The sequence below is a fragment of the Hetaerina americana genome, unplaced genomic scaffold (genome assembly GCF_022747635.1).
Source record: "Hetaerina americana unplaced genomic scaffold, ioHetAmer1.1.p SCAF_16, whole genome shotgun sequence".
NCBI lineage: Eukaryota > Metazoa > Arthropoda > Insecta > Odonata > Calopterygidae > Hetaerina > Hetaerina americana.
In genome coordinates this window covers 6091423-6107100 of record NW_027286719.1, presented here as the reverse complement: position 1 = coordinate 6107100, position 15678 = coordinate 6091423, and the positions used below count along the sequence as shown (strand labels likewise).

Sequence of the window (15678 nt, the reverse complement as noted above, 5' to 3'; positions counted from 1 at the left end):
GTCGGTTTTCGGTATGTCCATCAGTGCTTCTTGCGATTTTTCCATTACTTCCTCTCGGCTGCTAAAACGCGTTCCCCGTAATGGTTTTTTAACTCGATTGAACAGAAAGAAGTCACAGGGAGCCAAATCAGGTGAATTCGGTGGCTGTTGGATGGTATTTGTTGCATTTTTCGTCAAAAAATTACGAATAATGATAGCACTGTGCGACGGTGCGTTATCATGGTGCAAAATCCACGAGTTTTCTGCCCACATTTCTGGTCTCTTTCGGCGAATTGCTTCACGCAAACGTCTCATAACGCCCAAATAATACTCTTTGTTTACTGTCTGGCCTTCTGGCAAAAATTCATGATGCACTACACCGTTGTAATCCATGAAAACCGTCAGCATTGCCTTCTTTTTTGACTGAAAACGACGTGGTTTTTTTGGTCTCGGCTCATTTGGTGAACGCCATTCACTTGCCTGATGTCTGGATTGCGTGTCGTACTCATAAACCCACGTCTCGTCTCCAGTAATGATCCTTTTGATGAATGTGGGATCGGATTCAGACTCGCAAATCATGTCTTTTGCGACGTCAACACGGTCTCTTTCTAATTAAATTTATTAATTAGATCCATTTCTGAAATTGTAAAAAATCGCCAACACACACAGAGATAGATGTACTCTTGGCTACGTAACTTTTGCAAATGTCAAGTTATGACACTAAGATTTAAAGGGAATATCAACAACAGATGTACCAATTTAACAAAAAAACAGAACTCAAATCGGAACGATGGGAGCGCCACACGGTGGTTATTCCGGGAACTTTTTGATCAAGGTAGTATATATATATATATTATATATATATGTGGGACATATATATATATATTATATATATATATATATATATATGATATATATATATTATATAATATATATATATATATTATATAATATATATATATATATTATATATATTATATATATTATATATATTATATATATTATATATATATATATATATATATATATATATATATATATATATATATATATATATATATATATATATATATTCAAACACGAAATCCCGCCGAACGGCGAACAAATACTCATTTATATAGAAACAGATATAAGGAAAAGGGATTAGAAGACACATAAAGGACGAACACAGGAGAGGTGGGGAAGGCGGGATGAAGCAGATCACGAGAGTAAAAATATTTCCTAGACCGGGAAATTGAACTCCGGATCTTTCCACTTGCCGGGCGGAGGCTCTAGCTCAAGTGGTTAAGAGCCTCCGCCCGGCAAGTGGAAAGATCCGGAGTTCAACTCCCGGTCCAGGAAATATTTTTACTCTCGTGATCTGCTTCATTCCGCCTTCCCCACCTCTCCTGTGTTCGTCCTTTATGTGTCTTCCTATCCCTTTTCCTTGTATCTGTTTCTATAAATGAGTATATATATACTCATCGCAGCGTCTATTCCTAGTAAGGTGGCTACCATGGCGTCTGATCCCTGAGGGGCGGCCAATAAGTAATGGTGTCACGTTAACAAGGAATGTTGAGGAATGCAACGGGAAAACACCTCAATTATCATTCCCAAGATTTAAATGGACAATTCAGAAATTTTGAGTCCTGGCAACTACGGGGCTCGGCCCAATCGGCCGTTTGTCGTGCCCGGCAGCGGGGGAGGCAAGGCTTCCGTGGTCGTCATCCCACGAAATCCTTGCAAGGGAAAACCGGCAGCAGCAGGACAGAAGACGCAGGAGAAGAAGACCAATTTAGTTAAAATACGAACGTGGAAGGTTAGGACAACGATGACGACAGGGAAATCGGAGAATGTTAAGCGAGAAATGGGAAGGGGAAATATAGATATTTTAGGTCTGTGCGAGGTGAGATGGAAGGATAGGGGGGTTACTGGAGTGATAATTATAGAATAATATACAGCGGCGGGGACGAGAGCCAACGAGGGGTTTCCATAGTATTAAATGAAGAGGTAGGAAGAAGCGCAGTCAACATAGAGCAGGTAACGGATAGAATACTAAGAGCAGAACCGATGAACTTGGTTATTATTCTGGTATACATTCCACCGAGCAACCATACAGAGGAAGAGGTCGATAGGCTATAGGATCAATTAGATGACAGTCGCGTGCGTTTCTGCAGGGAAACATTTGAGAGTGATGGGGGATTGGAATGCGACGGTAGGCGAAGGAAGAGATGGTGATGAAATGGGGGACTACGGTTTAGGCACGAGGAATGACCGCGGGGAGAAAGCAGTTGAGTTCTGCAGGAGACAGGGGTTAGTCATCTCCAACACTTGGTTTAGACACCACAAAAGACGCAGGTATACATGGAAAATGCCAGGTGACTCAGAAAGGTATCAGCTAGAGTATATCCTGGTTAGACACAGGTTTAGGAACAGTTAGATAATTTCGCACAGCTTCCCGAGAGCGGTTGTTGACTCTGACCACAATTTAGTTGTTATGAAATGTAGCGTCCGTTTCAAAAAGATAAGGCAGGGGCGGCGGGTTAGAAAATGGAACGAGAAGCATTAAATGGATTGAAAATGAAAGAGTACCAACAGGCTGTAGAGGAAATCATGGAGGATGGTAAAGGGCTTATAACTATCGAAGAAAAATGGGAAAGTATCAAGAAAGGGTTATCTAAAGCCGCAAAAGACACTATTGGAACCGTTAATGCGAAAAGGACTAGGAAACGATGGATCACGGATGAGATGATTACAAATGTGGATGAGAGGAGAAAATGGAAGAAGGTAATTACAGAATTAGGCAAAATGAAGTGGTTCTCAGGATCATAAGCAAAAGGACAGAGAGTAGGGCAAATGATTACTTAGGGGATGATCAGCGGGATTATCACCGTTGCTGTCCAACCTGTATGTCGAGGAAATGATTAACGAGGCATGGGAAGAACTGGAGTTAGGAATGAAAGTGGGTGGGGAATTCGGAAAATCAGGTAGGGTTGCTGATGACCAAGCCTTAGGTTGTCAGTCAGCCAAGGGGTTGCAAGCATTGCTAAGTGAATTGGAAATTCAGTGCGACAGGTATGAGATGAGAATCAATATTAATAAAAGAAAGGTAGTGTGATTTTTTAGAAAGAAAAAGGCTAAGCTTAACATTAAAATAGGAGGGCAAAAACTAGAGCAGGTAGAACAGTTTACATGTCTCGGTAGTGTTTTGGACCAACCCGTCAAAGTAGTAGGGACGTAAGGAGAAGAATTGCGCTAGGCAAAGAGGCTTTCACAAGGAGGGGGGAGTTGATGACGGGGACGTTGAGTAAGGATGTTAAGAAAAGACTCGTAAAAACTTTGATATGGAGCGCAGCTATGTTCGGCGCGGAAACGTGGTCATTGAAGCAGGAGGATAGACGTACACTGGAGGCTTTTGAAATGTGGGCGTGGAGAAGAATGGAGAAGGTGACATGGACCGAGAAGAAAACGAATGAGGGAGTACTAGGTATGGTGGGCGAAGAGAGGGGTTTATTGGGAGAGAAATCCGTGAGACATTCATTAAAGAAATAATTAAAAAGAATAAACTACTAGACTTAAATTATCCTTAACTGAGGTAACAATAAACGATAAGGAATGTCTTGAGGACCTGCCACCATAAAGGTAATCATGGACCTTTGGATATCAAGTGAATTAATGAAAGTTTTTTATAGCCTGTAGAATTCTTAATTTGTGAGACTGAACTTTAAATTTCGAAATTGTCAACTGTTTCCCACCCTCATCCCAATCCCTCCACCCCTTTCACTCCACTCACCCCCTCCAATAACCCGTTCGCCTTCCTCCCCTCCCTCCTTCCACTCTACCCAGGGCTGAAGAGCTTAAGAGACTGCGGATATTGCCTCTGCATTGACATTGACCTCAAGGGCTCTCTCTCCCCTAATAGTCACCTTTGTAGAACGAAATATTCGTACTAGATTTTCCCTTCTTTTTGTTACACAGTAATAGCGAGGGGAGAAAAGGCACAGAATTTCAAGAGAAATATAACCGAAATCACGGCATAGAGTATACAAATTAATGCTAAAACACGAGTACTAAATTAATTAAAAACAATATGAACGGGGGATCACGACACACGATATTTGGACCGATATTAGTATTCCGGTTTAATTTCGGAAAGATGCATGACTAGGACTATTGTCTACAAATCGGCCCATTATTGGCTGTTATCCTCAAATCCTGGATTAAAAATTTGGTAATAGTGGGATTCAAAACTTGACTCTCGTAAAGTCTCTCAAGAATGGCAGAAGGTACCAAAAGCTAAGCGGTTGTGCGCAAATAAATGCGAACATCTCTGTTGGACACTGAAAGTATTCAGGTTTTAAAATGTTAATCCTTCGAAGTAAAAGTATCTTTAAGGAGTTGGCCACTCGCCAGAATGATGCTCCATATTCCCTCTCGATATAATTTCTGATATTATTCACTATTCAGAAACAAGGAAGCAATTTGTCAATACTTTCCTGTGGAGCACGGCGCTCTATGTTTCCGAGACTTGGAACATTGGGAAAGTGGCCCAGCGAAGAATGGAAGCCTTTGAAACATGGTGCTGGAGGAGAATGCTGAAGATGAAATGGACAGAAAAAATAAGGAACGAGGAAGTATATGGAAGAGCAGAAGAGGATAGGACCATGTGGAGAACTCTACGACAAAGAAGAAACAGATGGATTGGACACACATTGAGGCACAATGGGTTGATTAGGAATATAATAGAAGGAAAAATTGCAGGGAAGATTCCACGAGGAAGACCAAGAGACAAGTAAACAGGACAAATTAAGAAAGACGTAAAACAGAGAGGGTATCCAAGGATTGAGTGAATTGACATTAAATAGAGTAGAATGGAGGGCTGCAGTAAACCAATCCTAGGATGGAAATACTGATGATGATGGTCCACTATTCATCAGAGTAACTAAAATTAACTTTTGACTAAATATGCCACACTTTCCTATCAATAATAATTTAACTAATTTTAATTTATCTTTGGAAAGGTATCCTCAATTGGCATTAAATATATTTTTTTTAATATGTCAAAAGGCGCTTGACAGGTGCTAAGGCTAACATAACATAACGGACTGACGAGATTATAAACCCACATTTATTCCGGAACTTTAAGTGCATATATATAAACCATTTTCATGACCTTGGTGTTTTTCTATCAATAAAAACGGCCGACGAAATCAAATCTAAAATTTCGCTCCTCATTTTCTCCCTCTGTGTAACCCTGAAGTCATTTTCCTCGACGTGAAGTCTGCCTCTCTCTGGAGCCGCCGCGAATGCATGCGCCACTTTCTTATACAAACGTATAATTATTTAAATAAATTCAAGAATTAATTGAAAGCTATCGCCAAATATAAATCTTAGGCTTCGCCGTATAGTGCTGCATTAAACATACGTGTCGATTACTCATATTGATGATTTTTCTAAACTCGAATTCGAGAAATCTTAGTGGGGAAAAAAGTTTCATTTTAGGAATTGTTTTTTTTTGTTTACTTGCTTAATATGGAAATCATAACCTCGAAAAATGTGCACTGTGACACAAAGTTGTATTTATTCCATCTATGTCAAAATTAAAATCGATTATCATTTATTTCCCTCATAGCATCACGCCATGCAACAGTCATTACTTTTCATTCCGTTATGTGGGAGCGTGGGAACAAAAGCAAATTTCAATCACCAAAGAATTGGCGAACCTTTCACGGGATTGCAATACGGGATATAATCCTTCCTGTCGAGCGTCCCAAATTATTGGCCCATGCAATAATCATGCTGGTTGGAGCCCCAATCCCCAAACATCGCGACTCTTAAATGCTCCGGCAGATGAATGAATGCGCCATCCGTTTGGCATAAGAGTAAATACTGTAATGCGGATGAACTTACATGAAGGACATATCAGCCATGATCTCTTGTGCTCCCTCTTTACTCAAATTCGCTCTGCCACTCGTGCGAAGCATCCAGGGGTTAGACACTTTGAACGAAACAGGGAAACCCATTTCCGTCGTCGTTGACATCACGAATTCCGAGCTTCCCAGACTCATTTTGTGAAAGTTCATTCCATTCCTCAGTTCTTCTGGTAAGCGCTTTGCAGCTGTTGGGATAAAAATGATATTCTTTTAGGTATTTGTACGCCCAGGCATAGAAGAAATAAGTAAGCTCGTACATTAGCAGCCCCGAATTCCAAACAAAATATAATATAACAAGCAACTTAAACAACCGAAAACGAACACCGAATAAAAGTATCTTCCTTCATCTCTAAGCTGAATCGGAAATTGTGTGCCATTAAACCAAGATGTTAATTTATGATGCACCTCGCGTAAAATTAATAAAACCTATATGTTAATAATAATAATACTAATAATAATAGCCTAGTTGATATTAGCATTCAAAATTTCCGAGGAAAGTAATGTGAAAAATCAATAGCCGGTGTAAATTTCTGTAAACCTGAAAATGTGCTGATGTGAATTGAAGAGATTTTGAAAAAGCATACGGAAACTATCATACGATAAGGTCCCATTCAGACTTAATGGACTTTTTGGAGCCAAGGTCATGAATCACCAGAACTGCAAACGTATGCTAAATATAGACGACACTATCGAATCCATTTTGTTCACGTTGGCCTCGAAATAACTGAGTGAATACGTACCAAAAAATTGCCAAAATATTACCAGCAAGTTCGATAGTCGCTTTGTTTCTTTTCTGGGAGTGTTAGATATTTCCTTCCATAATATCTACCAAAATATTATATAAATTTTCATGAAAATGCCTTTTTGTAGAAGAAATTATTTCTTTTTTGAGAAATTGATATGCCCTTTTTCGGTCATGAGCTACCAAGGTGCACGATTCTATCAAATAACCTTTGGTGTTTGTCACCCACCGGCCCTAAAATGGTAGCGGGTAGAGAAGCCACTGGAGTGGCCCAAGCGGCGAAACCGCCCGCTCCGACACTTCACCGACGCTCATAACTTGGTTGAGATTAGTAGTGGCTATAAAAAACGCATCGAAGGGCAGACACTCCGCTGCGTCTCGGAATATTTCCCCGTACTTGGCGGCAGGCAAATTTCTATTAGCAAATCAGCACTGGGCCATGTCCCACTTCGTGATCACTTTCAAATCCCAGCTACCCTTCTGATGACGTCTCCTCGGAGAGGATTCTAAAACTTCTTGTCCTTAATAACGACCCTGGTGGTAAATAGAGCAACTTTCAATCCACCACCATTCATTTGAAATTTTGCGAGATTCAGCTTAAGACTGAGATGCCAAGGCTTATACTATTGGTAAAAAAGGAGAGCTTGATCTTTCGAACTTTATACACACGAGTACGGCATTTCAGATGGGTATAATCCGAGTGACAGAGAGGTAGCACTAAAACAGTTAAAGAGAATGAGCATTAAATTTTTTTTCACAATGGCCGTAAATTCAAGCAACGTGCAAGCCGGCTTGGTTGAGCCGGATTGATGAACCAACCGCTCCAAAAGTGGCTGCACGGTAATTCAGTATCGCCCCAAGAGCCCGAGAAGGTTATGTATTCGAAAATCTGGATTAAAGCTTTACTTAGGATTTTCAGGAAATGGGCAAAGACGGCTGGAGAGAAACCTGGAGTTGGCATTAGCCTAACCTAATAACGAAAGGCGCCAGGGGTGACACAATTTAAGGTCACCTCCAACGGGAGACGTACTTCACTTAAAGTGCCCTCCACAAAGCATCCCAAGTACGGATCGGGTCTTCTCTAAAAAACCTTCCACTGTCATGATCCAAACCCGTGCCCTCGGGGCGGGAACTCAATGCACTAGCGACTGCACCAACCGGACCGGAAACAGTTTGAGGTACGACTTGGGCGGAGGGAGTGCAAGCAGTTAAAGGAGGTACACACAAGCGATACCCTAATATTTTTTTTCTATGAACTCAATAAATGCTTGTAAAATAATAATAGGCCAAGAATGCGTGTGACGCAATCAATGGACAGCTGGTGGAAGAGTGGTAGGACTTGGGTCGAGCCGGTGTGCTTGCTTGAGCTAGAGCAATTAAATTATTCCACTGCAATCGGCCCTCCATTTCACCTCAACTGCAATTGAAACTGACCCTTGGACCACTCGGCGATTTTCCCCTTGGTCAGTATAGTCATGGATTCGACAAGTTTGTGCAGCCGCCAGTGGATGTCGCCTTCCATCTTCGGTCCGGTCCTCGGGGCTATCTTCAGCGTCTCCCGGAGCATATGGGTGGCGCGGCTGAGGCCTGGGATAGGAGGTCTCACGTGGGCTCGGTCATCGTTGCCCGAGAAGAACTCCATCATACTCCTCATGAACGCGTTCGTATTCGCGAGCCAGAAGTCAGACTGTGGTAAATAAGTTCATACATTTCGTAAATTACCCATGAATAGGACTGACGAAATTGAAATTTCATGCAAGATTAATGATTGCACTCTGAAAATAAGGCGATTTTTTTAATTTAGAGAAATAATGTCGAAGCATTTAGGATGACAGTGAAAATTTTTGTGAATCCTATCGTTGAATTATTGCAAATTTTCTTGCACTATTGAGATATATTACAGTCAAATTACGTAAGTAATTCAAACAGTGGGCACGCCACGTGAAAATGTGTAAAACTGCCCAGAATAAAACTAAATGTCATGCCAAAACTTCATCCCATAATAAAAATGTAATAATAATCATATCTTGAATATAATTTTAACTTTTCCATACATAGTGGAATTATATTATTAGACGGACGACCTTTTCCGCCATTTGATTATTCCGTTTGATTCTCTTCAATCACTTTTGCTCATCCTCTATACGTTTTACAGGCATTATTTCTATTGTTGAACCATTATACTGAGAGGTCCGCAAGCAGATAATCTTCCATTTGCGTCGCGGGTCCGTTCCAGGGATATGGAAAATAATTGAAACGCTTAGAGGAGCTCAATTTCTAGTGCCTTCTATTCGGTTAAAAAGTATCAGTTGCTGCATGTTTTCATTACTGCCCCGAGTTTACATTTTAAATATCTCATCACTGAATGACAATAATATATGAAAACATTTGTTTAAGTCGCTCAGATCTTTGATGTGAAAATTCTAAACGCTGGATATTTCACGACAGTAGAAATAGATTTTCGATTTAGAATAAGGAAGGAAAGCTCAAAGGAAACGATACAGCGGGATGATGTAAACCCGAATCATTTAAATCGAGGGACTTATTACGCATTGCGATTGGCATATTTTCCACTTACCTCGACCGTAACTCGAGAGAATCCCGCAATTCTGTTTGTGTGCCTCGTGTATATGTTGGAGCCTGTTATTCCGCCAAATAGAATCATCTGATTTTTTATCACCTCCTGCAAGTCGCTAACCGTTCTAGTCAGCATTAAGTTATCTACCAACTGCCTTTTCGGATAACCAGAAGGCCTCGCCAGAGGAAGCACCGCAGCAGCTGCCGCTGACCTGACGGTTTGAAGATAATGATCAATTAGATACACATCTAACGCATTCATCAACCGTCTATTAAATGGGTGAGAAATTTTTGTTTTTTAACTGTTTATTTCGTGGACGTAGCCGTAGAAATCTTTTAAGTAGTCTTGAAAGGGTTGAAATTCTCACTTATTAATTTTCAGTGCTTACGAAAGAGGAAATAAATGTATCGTTGCTCCGTTGATCTTAAACGGTAGAGTACCAATAATAATAATAATGATAGCATTAGTTTGACGTGTGGTTAGGTGAGGTTGAGGTTGAGGCCCTTCCCAAATATTCTTATTGATACAGGGTTCGTCCGGAAAATAAGTGTACTGATTTTTTCCCGCCGCTCCAGGCGCGCTCAGCACCGCTCTGACGGGCTGCGATTGGAGGGGGGTATGTTGGCAAGCGACGCTGAAAAAGGCAGTCGGCTCTGAGCTGTGCTGTAGTGAGGAGCTCTGTTAACGCGAACCCCCACGCTCGACCCACGTCACGGAACGCGATGCCGAAGTTTTTGGAGCAGCGTTATTCCATCAAATTTGCGGTAAAGCTTGGGAATTCGTCTACCAAAACTGTCGGTATGATTAACCAGGCTTACGGGGAGTCAGCCATGTCCAGAAACATGATCTTTCGGTGGCGCAAGATGTTCGTGGAGGGCAGAGAAGAGGTCGACGACGAACCACGGCCTGGACGCCCATCAACGACACTCACCGACGAAAATGTGCGAAAAGTTCGCGATGTACTGAACTCTGATCGTCGTCTTAGTGTTCGAATGATAGCAGAGCAGTGTAATGTGCCAAAAACAATAGTGCACGAGTCGCCCGCGTCCGGCCAGCGATCAAAAACATCTGGCGGCTGCATCACGACAATGCGCCGTCTCACACCGCGCTTGTCGTGTCGGACTTCTTGGCCAAGGACGGCGTGGCAACGCTGCCGCACCCGCCCTACAGCCCGGACTTGGCACCACCGGACTTCTTTCTGTTCCCGAAGATAAAGAGGAGTTTGAAAGGAACGCGATACGGGACTTTGGACGCCGTCAAAGAGGCCGTGACGACTTGTCTTCGAGAGGTCCCCGATGATGCCTTCGCGGGAGCGTTCCAGGAATGGGAACGCCGCTGGAACAAGTGTATCGACTCACAAGGGTCCTATTTTGAGGAATATTAGCTTAAGATATGTAAAAGTGTAAAAAAAATTTTTCCTGAGCTCAGTACACTTATTTTCCGGACGAACCCTGTATAAGATGGCCTCCAATTTTACAATTAGATAAAATGATAATTGCCGCAGGAAAAATAGCAGCAGAAATACAGGGCGAGTAAAAATGAAAAAAAAAACAAAATATTCCTGCTAGAAATTAAATGCAAATAAAAAATATTTAATGATAAACCTTAATTATTCCATGTTTTCAGGCTTAACTTTGTGGTAATCCGTTATCACTGAAGTAAAATTACCAATATTTCCACTCAATTTTATTCGGCGCAACTAGTTTCGACGCATCGGCGTCGCCCTCAGGGCTCAGACCTTAGCGTCGCATCGGCGGCGACATAGGCAGACGCATCGGCGTCGCCCTCAGGTCTGAGCCCTGAGGGCCGAGGATGACGCCAACATTATGGTGCATTGGTATTTTTACTACCTTTAGTATGTTGAACGAGTTGTAAAGGATGACTTGTCACCAAAATCCAGCCAGTCCTTAAAAATCAGTGACATACTACAATTTTAATGTCCTATTTAGTCCAAAATAATCTAAAACGACCCTCTAGATAATCAATTACCTCAGAAAATCCATACCATCCACATATTATAACATTTACACAGATTGGGCAAAATGAAGTCAGTTGTGTCTATAAATTCACAAATACAGAATAATATGGATAATCTAAAAAACCCGAGCCCTAGGTTAATAGAAACCCATTTGGCAGGATTCATGATCCAACTTCGATAGGGAGATACAACAACAGAGAATGTAAGCCGACGCCCACCGTGGCGGAAAGTGCAGCTGAACCGATAGAAAACGACATCGGGATCCGTTGAGCCACACCGCAATTTCATGTTTCATCATAAGAATATTTCAGATTACAAATACGTACATTTCTGAGACCCCTTCTTCACCGGAATCAGCAAACGTTTTCAGGGACGACCATATGAAGGTTCTGATGCTGGAGCTCTGCTCAAACCATGTCCCCACAGCTATGCGATGCCACACCGGCATGGTAGGCCTCGCGAAGAACAGCATGGACACGGCGGTGAGACGAACCAACTCCGGCATCTGCTTGTCGCTGTAGAGTGACAAGAGAGCGGTGGACGCCGTCCTGGGCTCGCTCAACACTATGTGCTTCATGGCTGTGACCGCCCTCGCTCTTTGGTATGGGGTGTATGACGCGTCCCTAGCAGCTTCCATCAGGGGTGGCAGGGCAAGAAGCGAGGCCGTGTTACCCAGGGCCGTGAGAACAGCTGGTCTTGTGGTAGGGTCGGCCCTCAATTGGCTTTTCAAGTATGGTATGTAGTGAGAGACTGAGGCTTCGTGGCAAGGATTACCGTAGACGTTGTAAGGGAAGCGCATGCGCCGCTCCGCCCGGCTGACGCATGCCACTCGCAGGAGGTTCGAGAAGGCCAAGATGGCAGAGGTGCGCAAATTCTGGTCGTATTTCGAGGCGGAGTCTCGAATCAGTTCCTGCGAAAGATTCGAACATCACCCTTTGAAATAATAAATGCACATTCATGTTCATGTTCTCGTGACTTGAGGCTCGGAGAGCATTCGCGCCGGCTTCCGTTCGGAATGACTACCTCTAATCGAACATCCGAAATCACGACCGAGGCTCCTGCATTTTAATTTTGAATGGAAAATCCAGCACAACTACGCCCTTAATCTCATCCCCTGGAATTCTCTCTAACGGAAGTCACGACTAACGCACCGTATGTGGTCAACAAACCATCATGTACTCGTTCAATCACGTTTCATCATGTCGCGACTAGAGTACGCAACGTCCAACTGGAAAGCGCTAAGGCGATGCGCCTTGTGGCGAATCCTTGCATTGCTGTCGGTTGCCGGATGACGAAACTCAACTCAGTATCTTAACTCAATATTATTATCATCCGGATCGTATTGTCGTTTCTGCACATTAGTCGTAAGTAAGTCCGAATAATCCAACAAATTAAAAAAGACACCGATTCTCATTCACACAGCCAAAATCTTGGGACTAGAAGACTATTTGAAAAATATCAGTAAAAATTTTCAGATATAAATATCACATGAGGTTTGCTGTAAATCGCTGAAAATGCCAAATCGATGTGAATATATGCAGAAGGCACATGCCCGTCTTTCGATGAGAGAGATTAAGACTTCCTTTACGAGTATCGTACATAGTGTTTTACAGAAATGTTAAACTCTGGTAATTCTCAAACGTTGGACATAACTTAGGCCAGTGGAAAGTTTGAAGCTTTACCCTGAAATGAACAGATTCATTTCACAGAAATGAAGAATTTAGGCTTGATTTAACTTACATAATAATAAATTTTGAAAGTAATTCGGATTTTTCATCCCATACTACGAAATGAATTACATCCAGAGGGAAACTGACCAATTATTCTCTAGGAAAGTACTTCATTTCATTTCCCTTTCCGAAAGACACTTGTGGCCTCGTGGTCTGGCCCATGGGATCTCCATAATCCACTCCTGACTTCTATAACAGGTGCCCTAGGGGCCGATTTGTCCCATCAAGTGTGTACACTGCCTCATACATTATGCTCTAAAAATACTGAAAGACCAATAAAAACCATTGACATCCAACTATGACCTACTAAATGTAGAAAGTTAACCACTTTGGGTTCCTCAAATTGGAACAGTTTGTGTAGGTAGTAATTCCTTGAAATTATTCAACCGGGGCACAAATCTAAATAAATGTTCTTCCCTTATCTCCAGCTAAAATAGACATTGCCTATCTGCGTACTATTGAGCATTATCCTGCGGTGTTGTTTCCCATATTGATCGTCTACCATCGACATGACTGAAATAGAATTTTTATGTAGTTTACATTACAGAAGTAGCGTTAATGCAATGTACCGCCGTGGAATCTGAAAAAAATGTTGAAAAAAATAGGCATAATGAAATAGGAGAACATAAATAATACTCGTAATATATTGATCTAATGTGATTTGGGCATCTTTTTCAACGACAAGATGGGTAGAAACTGTCATTACCGTGATGCGGCTCAAATTTTAAGTCAAACCGTTGCAGTATGAAGTATTCTTGTTACATCATAGAGTTTTCCTCACCTTCCAAAACCAAACCATTTTCACGCGTGTAGTTTCCTCTTCTCCCATCTTCCCCTCACAATTCATGGCACTAGCTTTGCCGCGGGAGGAGTTGAGCACATGGCCCTATAATCCCCACGTTCTGTTTCAATATCTCCCGAGATGGGCTTTAAAACTGGCTTAACGGAATATTTTGAACTAATCTGGCCTCAACATTCATTCACTGCATCTATTTCCACTCCTCAACTCTCTCCATGCCCCAAACGTCAATTGTCAAGCTGCCTCACTCCCCTGTCTACCACTTCCAATCCCCACCCTCCGGCCCTTCGATTTGTAGACTTATTAATGTGGAGGCATCTAATATAACGCCTATCACACCAGGAAACTCTTCCATGCTCTATAATAAGTTCATCCACATTTTCCACTCTCCTGTGTGCCTAGTCTTCTCGTAAGAAAACAAATACAATAAATATTGCGGTCGGTTCAATAAGTACGTCTTTTAATGCTCTCATTAAAGCTCTGATGTCACGTGTTCCACTCCCACTCTCAAACTCGAAATGTTCTTTTCCTCCGCACCCGTTTTCCTCTTTTTCCGATGCGATACTCTGCTCCTGATTCTAAATACTGGCTTCATTGCGAGAGGCAATACATTTCCAGTTATAGAGTTCCCAGTTCCTTCATAATTAATCCTTTCAGAGATCGTTTAAAGAATGAGTTAACGAATTCGTATCGTCGAATTTATTCCATAGAAATGCAAAATCATTAGCAGAGAAAAACTGTTCTTCGATTATCTTCGAAACGCTTCGGTAATAATGTAAGGATGTGGCGGTCAAAGGATAAGTTGGAAGACTCTTGCTCTTCCGTAAACGGATGATTAGTTCTATTTAAGAAGCAGTTAAAACGACCAAGTTTAAATACGTTACTCAAAATCAAGCATTTCTGGATAAGAATTCACCATTTTAAGATTATGGACATATACATCTACATCAATACCCTGCAAGCCACCAAAAAGGTGTGTGGCAGGGGGGTGCAGCACCAGGAGGAAAGGGTAAGGGATGAGGGGGTTAGGGTTTTTCAAATGGATGGGGAAAGGTAAGGGGAACCTGCAAAAAAAATATATATATAAAAAATATATATATATAAATATAATGTTATGACCCTGCGCAGTCGCTACCTTGCAGGTTAATACTTATTATGTCGAGCCAGCTCCTGGGGGATTTTGATTACAAGAATTCTGGTCTCTTATTGTTCTCGGAAAAAATGACCATATAAATCTGTCTGTCCTGCAGTCAATCTCTCTAATCTTACATTCGTGATCCCTCCGCCCGTAATGCGTTGGGGTTGGTATTATGTTCTTGATGTCATCGGAAAAGGACCCATCTTTAAATGTTTTTAATAAGTTTAATCTATATTGTAAACGCCGCTGTGTAAGGGAATCCCAGCCTACATTTTCTAGCAAAGTAGTTACGCTACTGCGTTGGTCATAGCAATTTTTGACAAATCTAGCCCCCCTCCGCTGAACTCGTTCCAATTCCGAAATTAAATTTATCTCTTGAGGATCCCATATACTGGCAGCATACTCTAGGTGGGGCCTGACTAGGGCAATAAAACATCCTTCCTTCACTTTTTCGTCACATTTACCCAGCACTCTTTTTACAAATCCCAATTTTTTATTAGCGCGACAGCATATTTCCCGTATGTGCTTTCCCCAGGACAGATCGTGAGTAATTGTTACACCCAAGTATTTAAAGGAATCTACCCTCGCGATTTCTGTTTGCTTCACTTTGTAACTAAATGGGGGGGTGTTACTCTTTTCCCAAAAATGTATTACTACGTATTTCTTCAAATTTAATTCCAATTGCCATGTATCGCACCAAGTCTGAATTACATTTAGGTCGTTAGCTAACGTGACTCTGTCTTCGCGACTTCGAATGTCCCCATAAATCACCGCATCGTCAGCAAAAAGACGGAGCCTGCTATTAACCACGGTTCTGAGGTC

At 41.8% G+C, this 15678-nt stretch overlaps 1 protein-coding gene across 1 annotated transcript in view; it reads right to left on the bottom strand.

The window, feature by feature from the left end:
* LOC139686996 (vitellogenin-like) overlaps window positions 1-15678 on the bottom strand; it is a 112977-nt gene that overhangs the window by 52984 nt on the left and 44315 nt on the right. The window contains exons 10-13 of the mRNA XM_071584060.1: window positions 11516-12099; window positions 9212-9422; window positions 8068-8320; window positions 5869-6076 (exon numbers count right to left, since the gene is read on the bottom strand). Coding sequence (XP_071440161.1) covers window positions 5869-6076; window positions 8068-8320; window positions 9212-9422; window positions 11516-12099 — 1256 coding nt within the window. The remainder of the gene's footprint in view (window positions 1-5868; window positions 6077-8067; window positions 8321-9211; window positions 9423-11515; window positions 12100-15678) is intronic.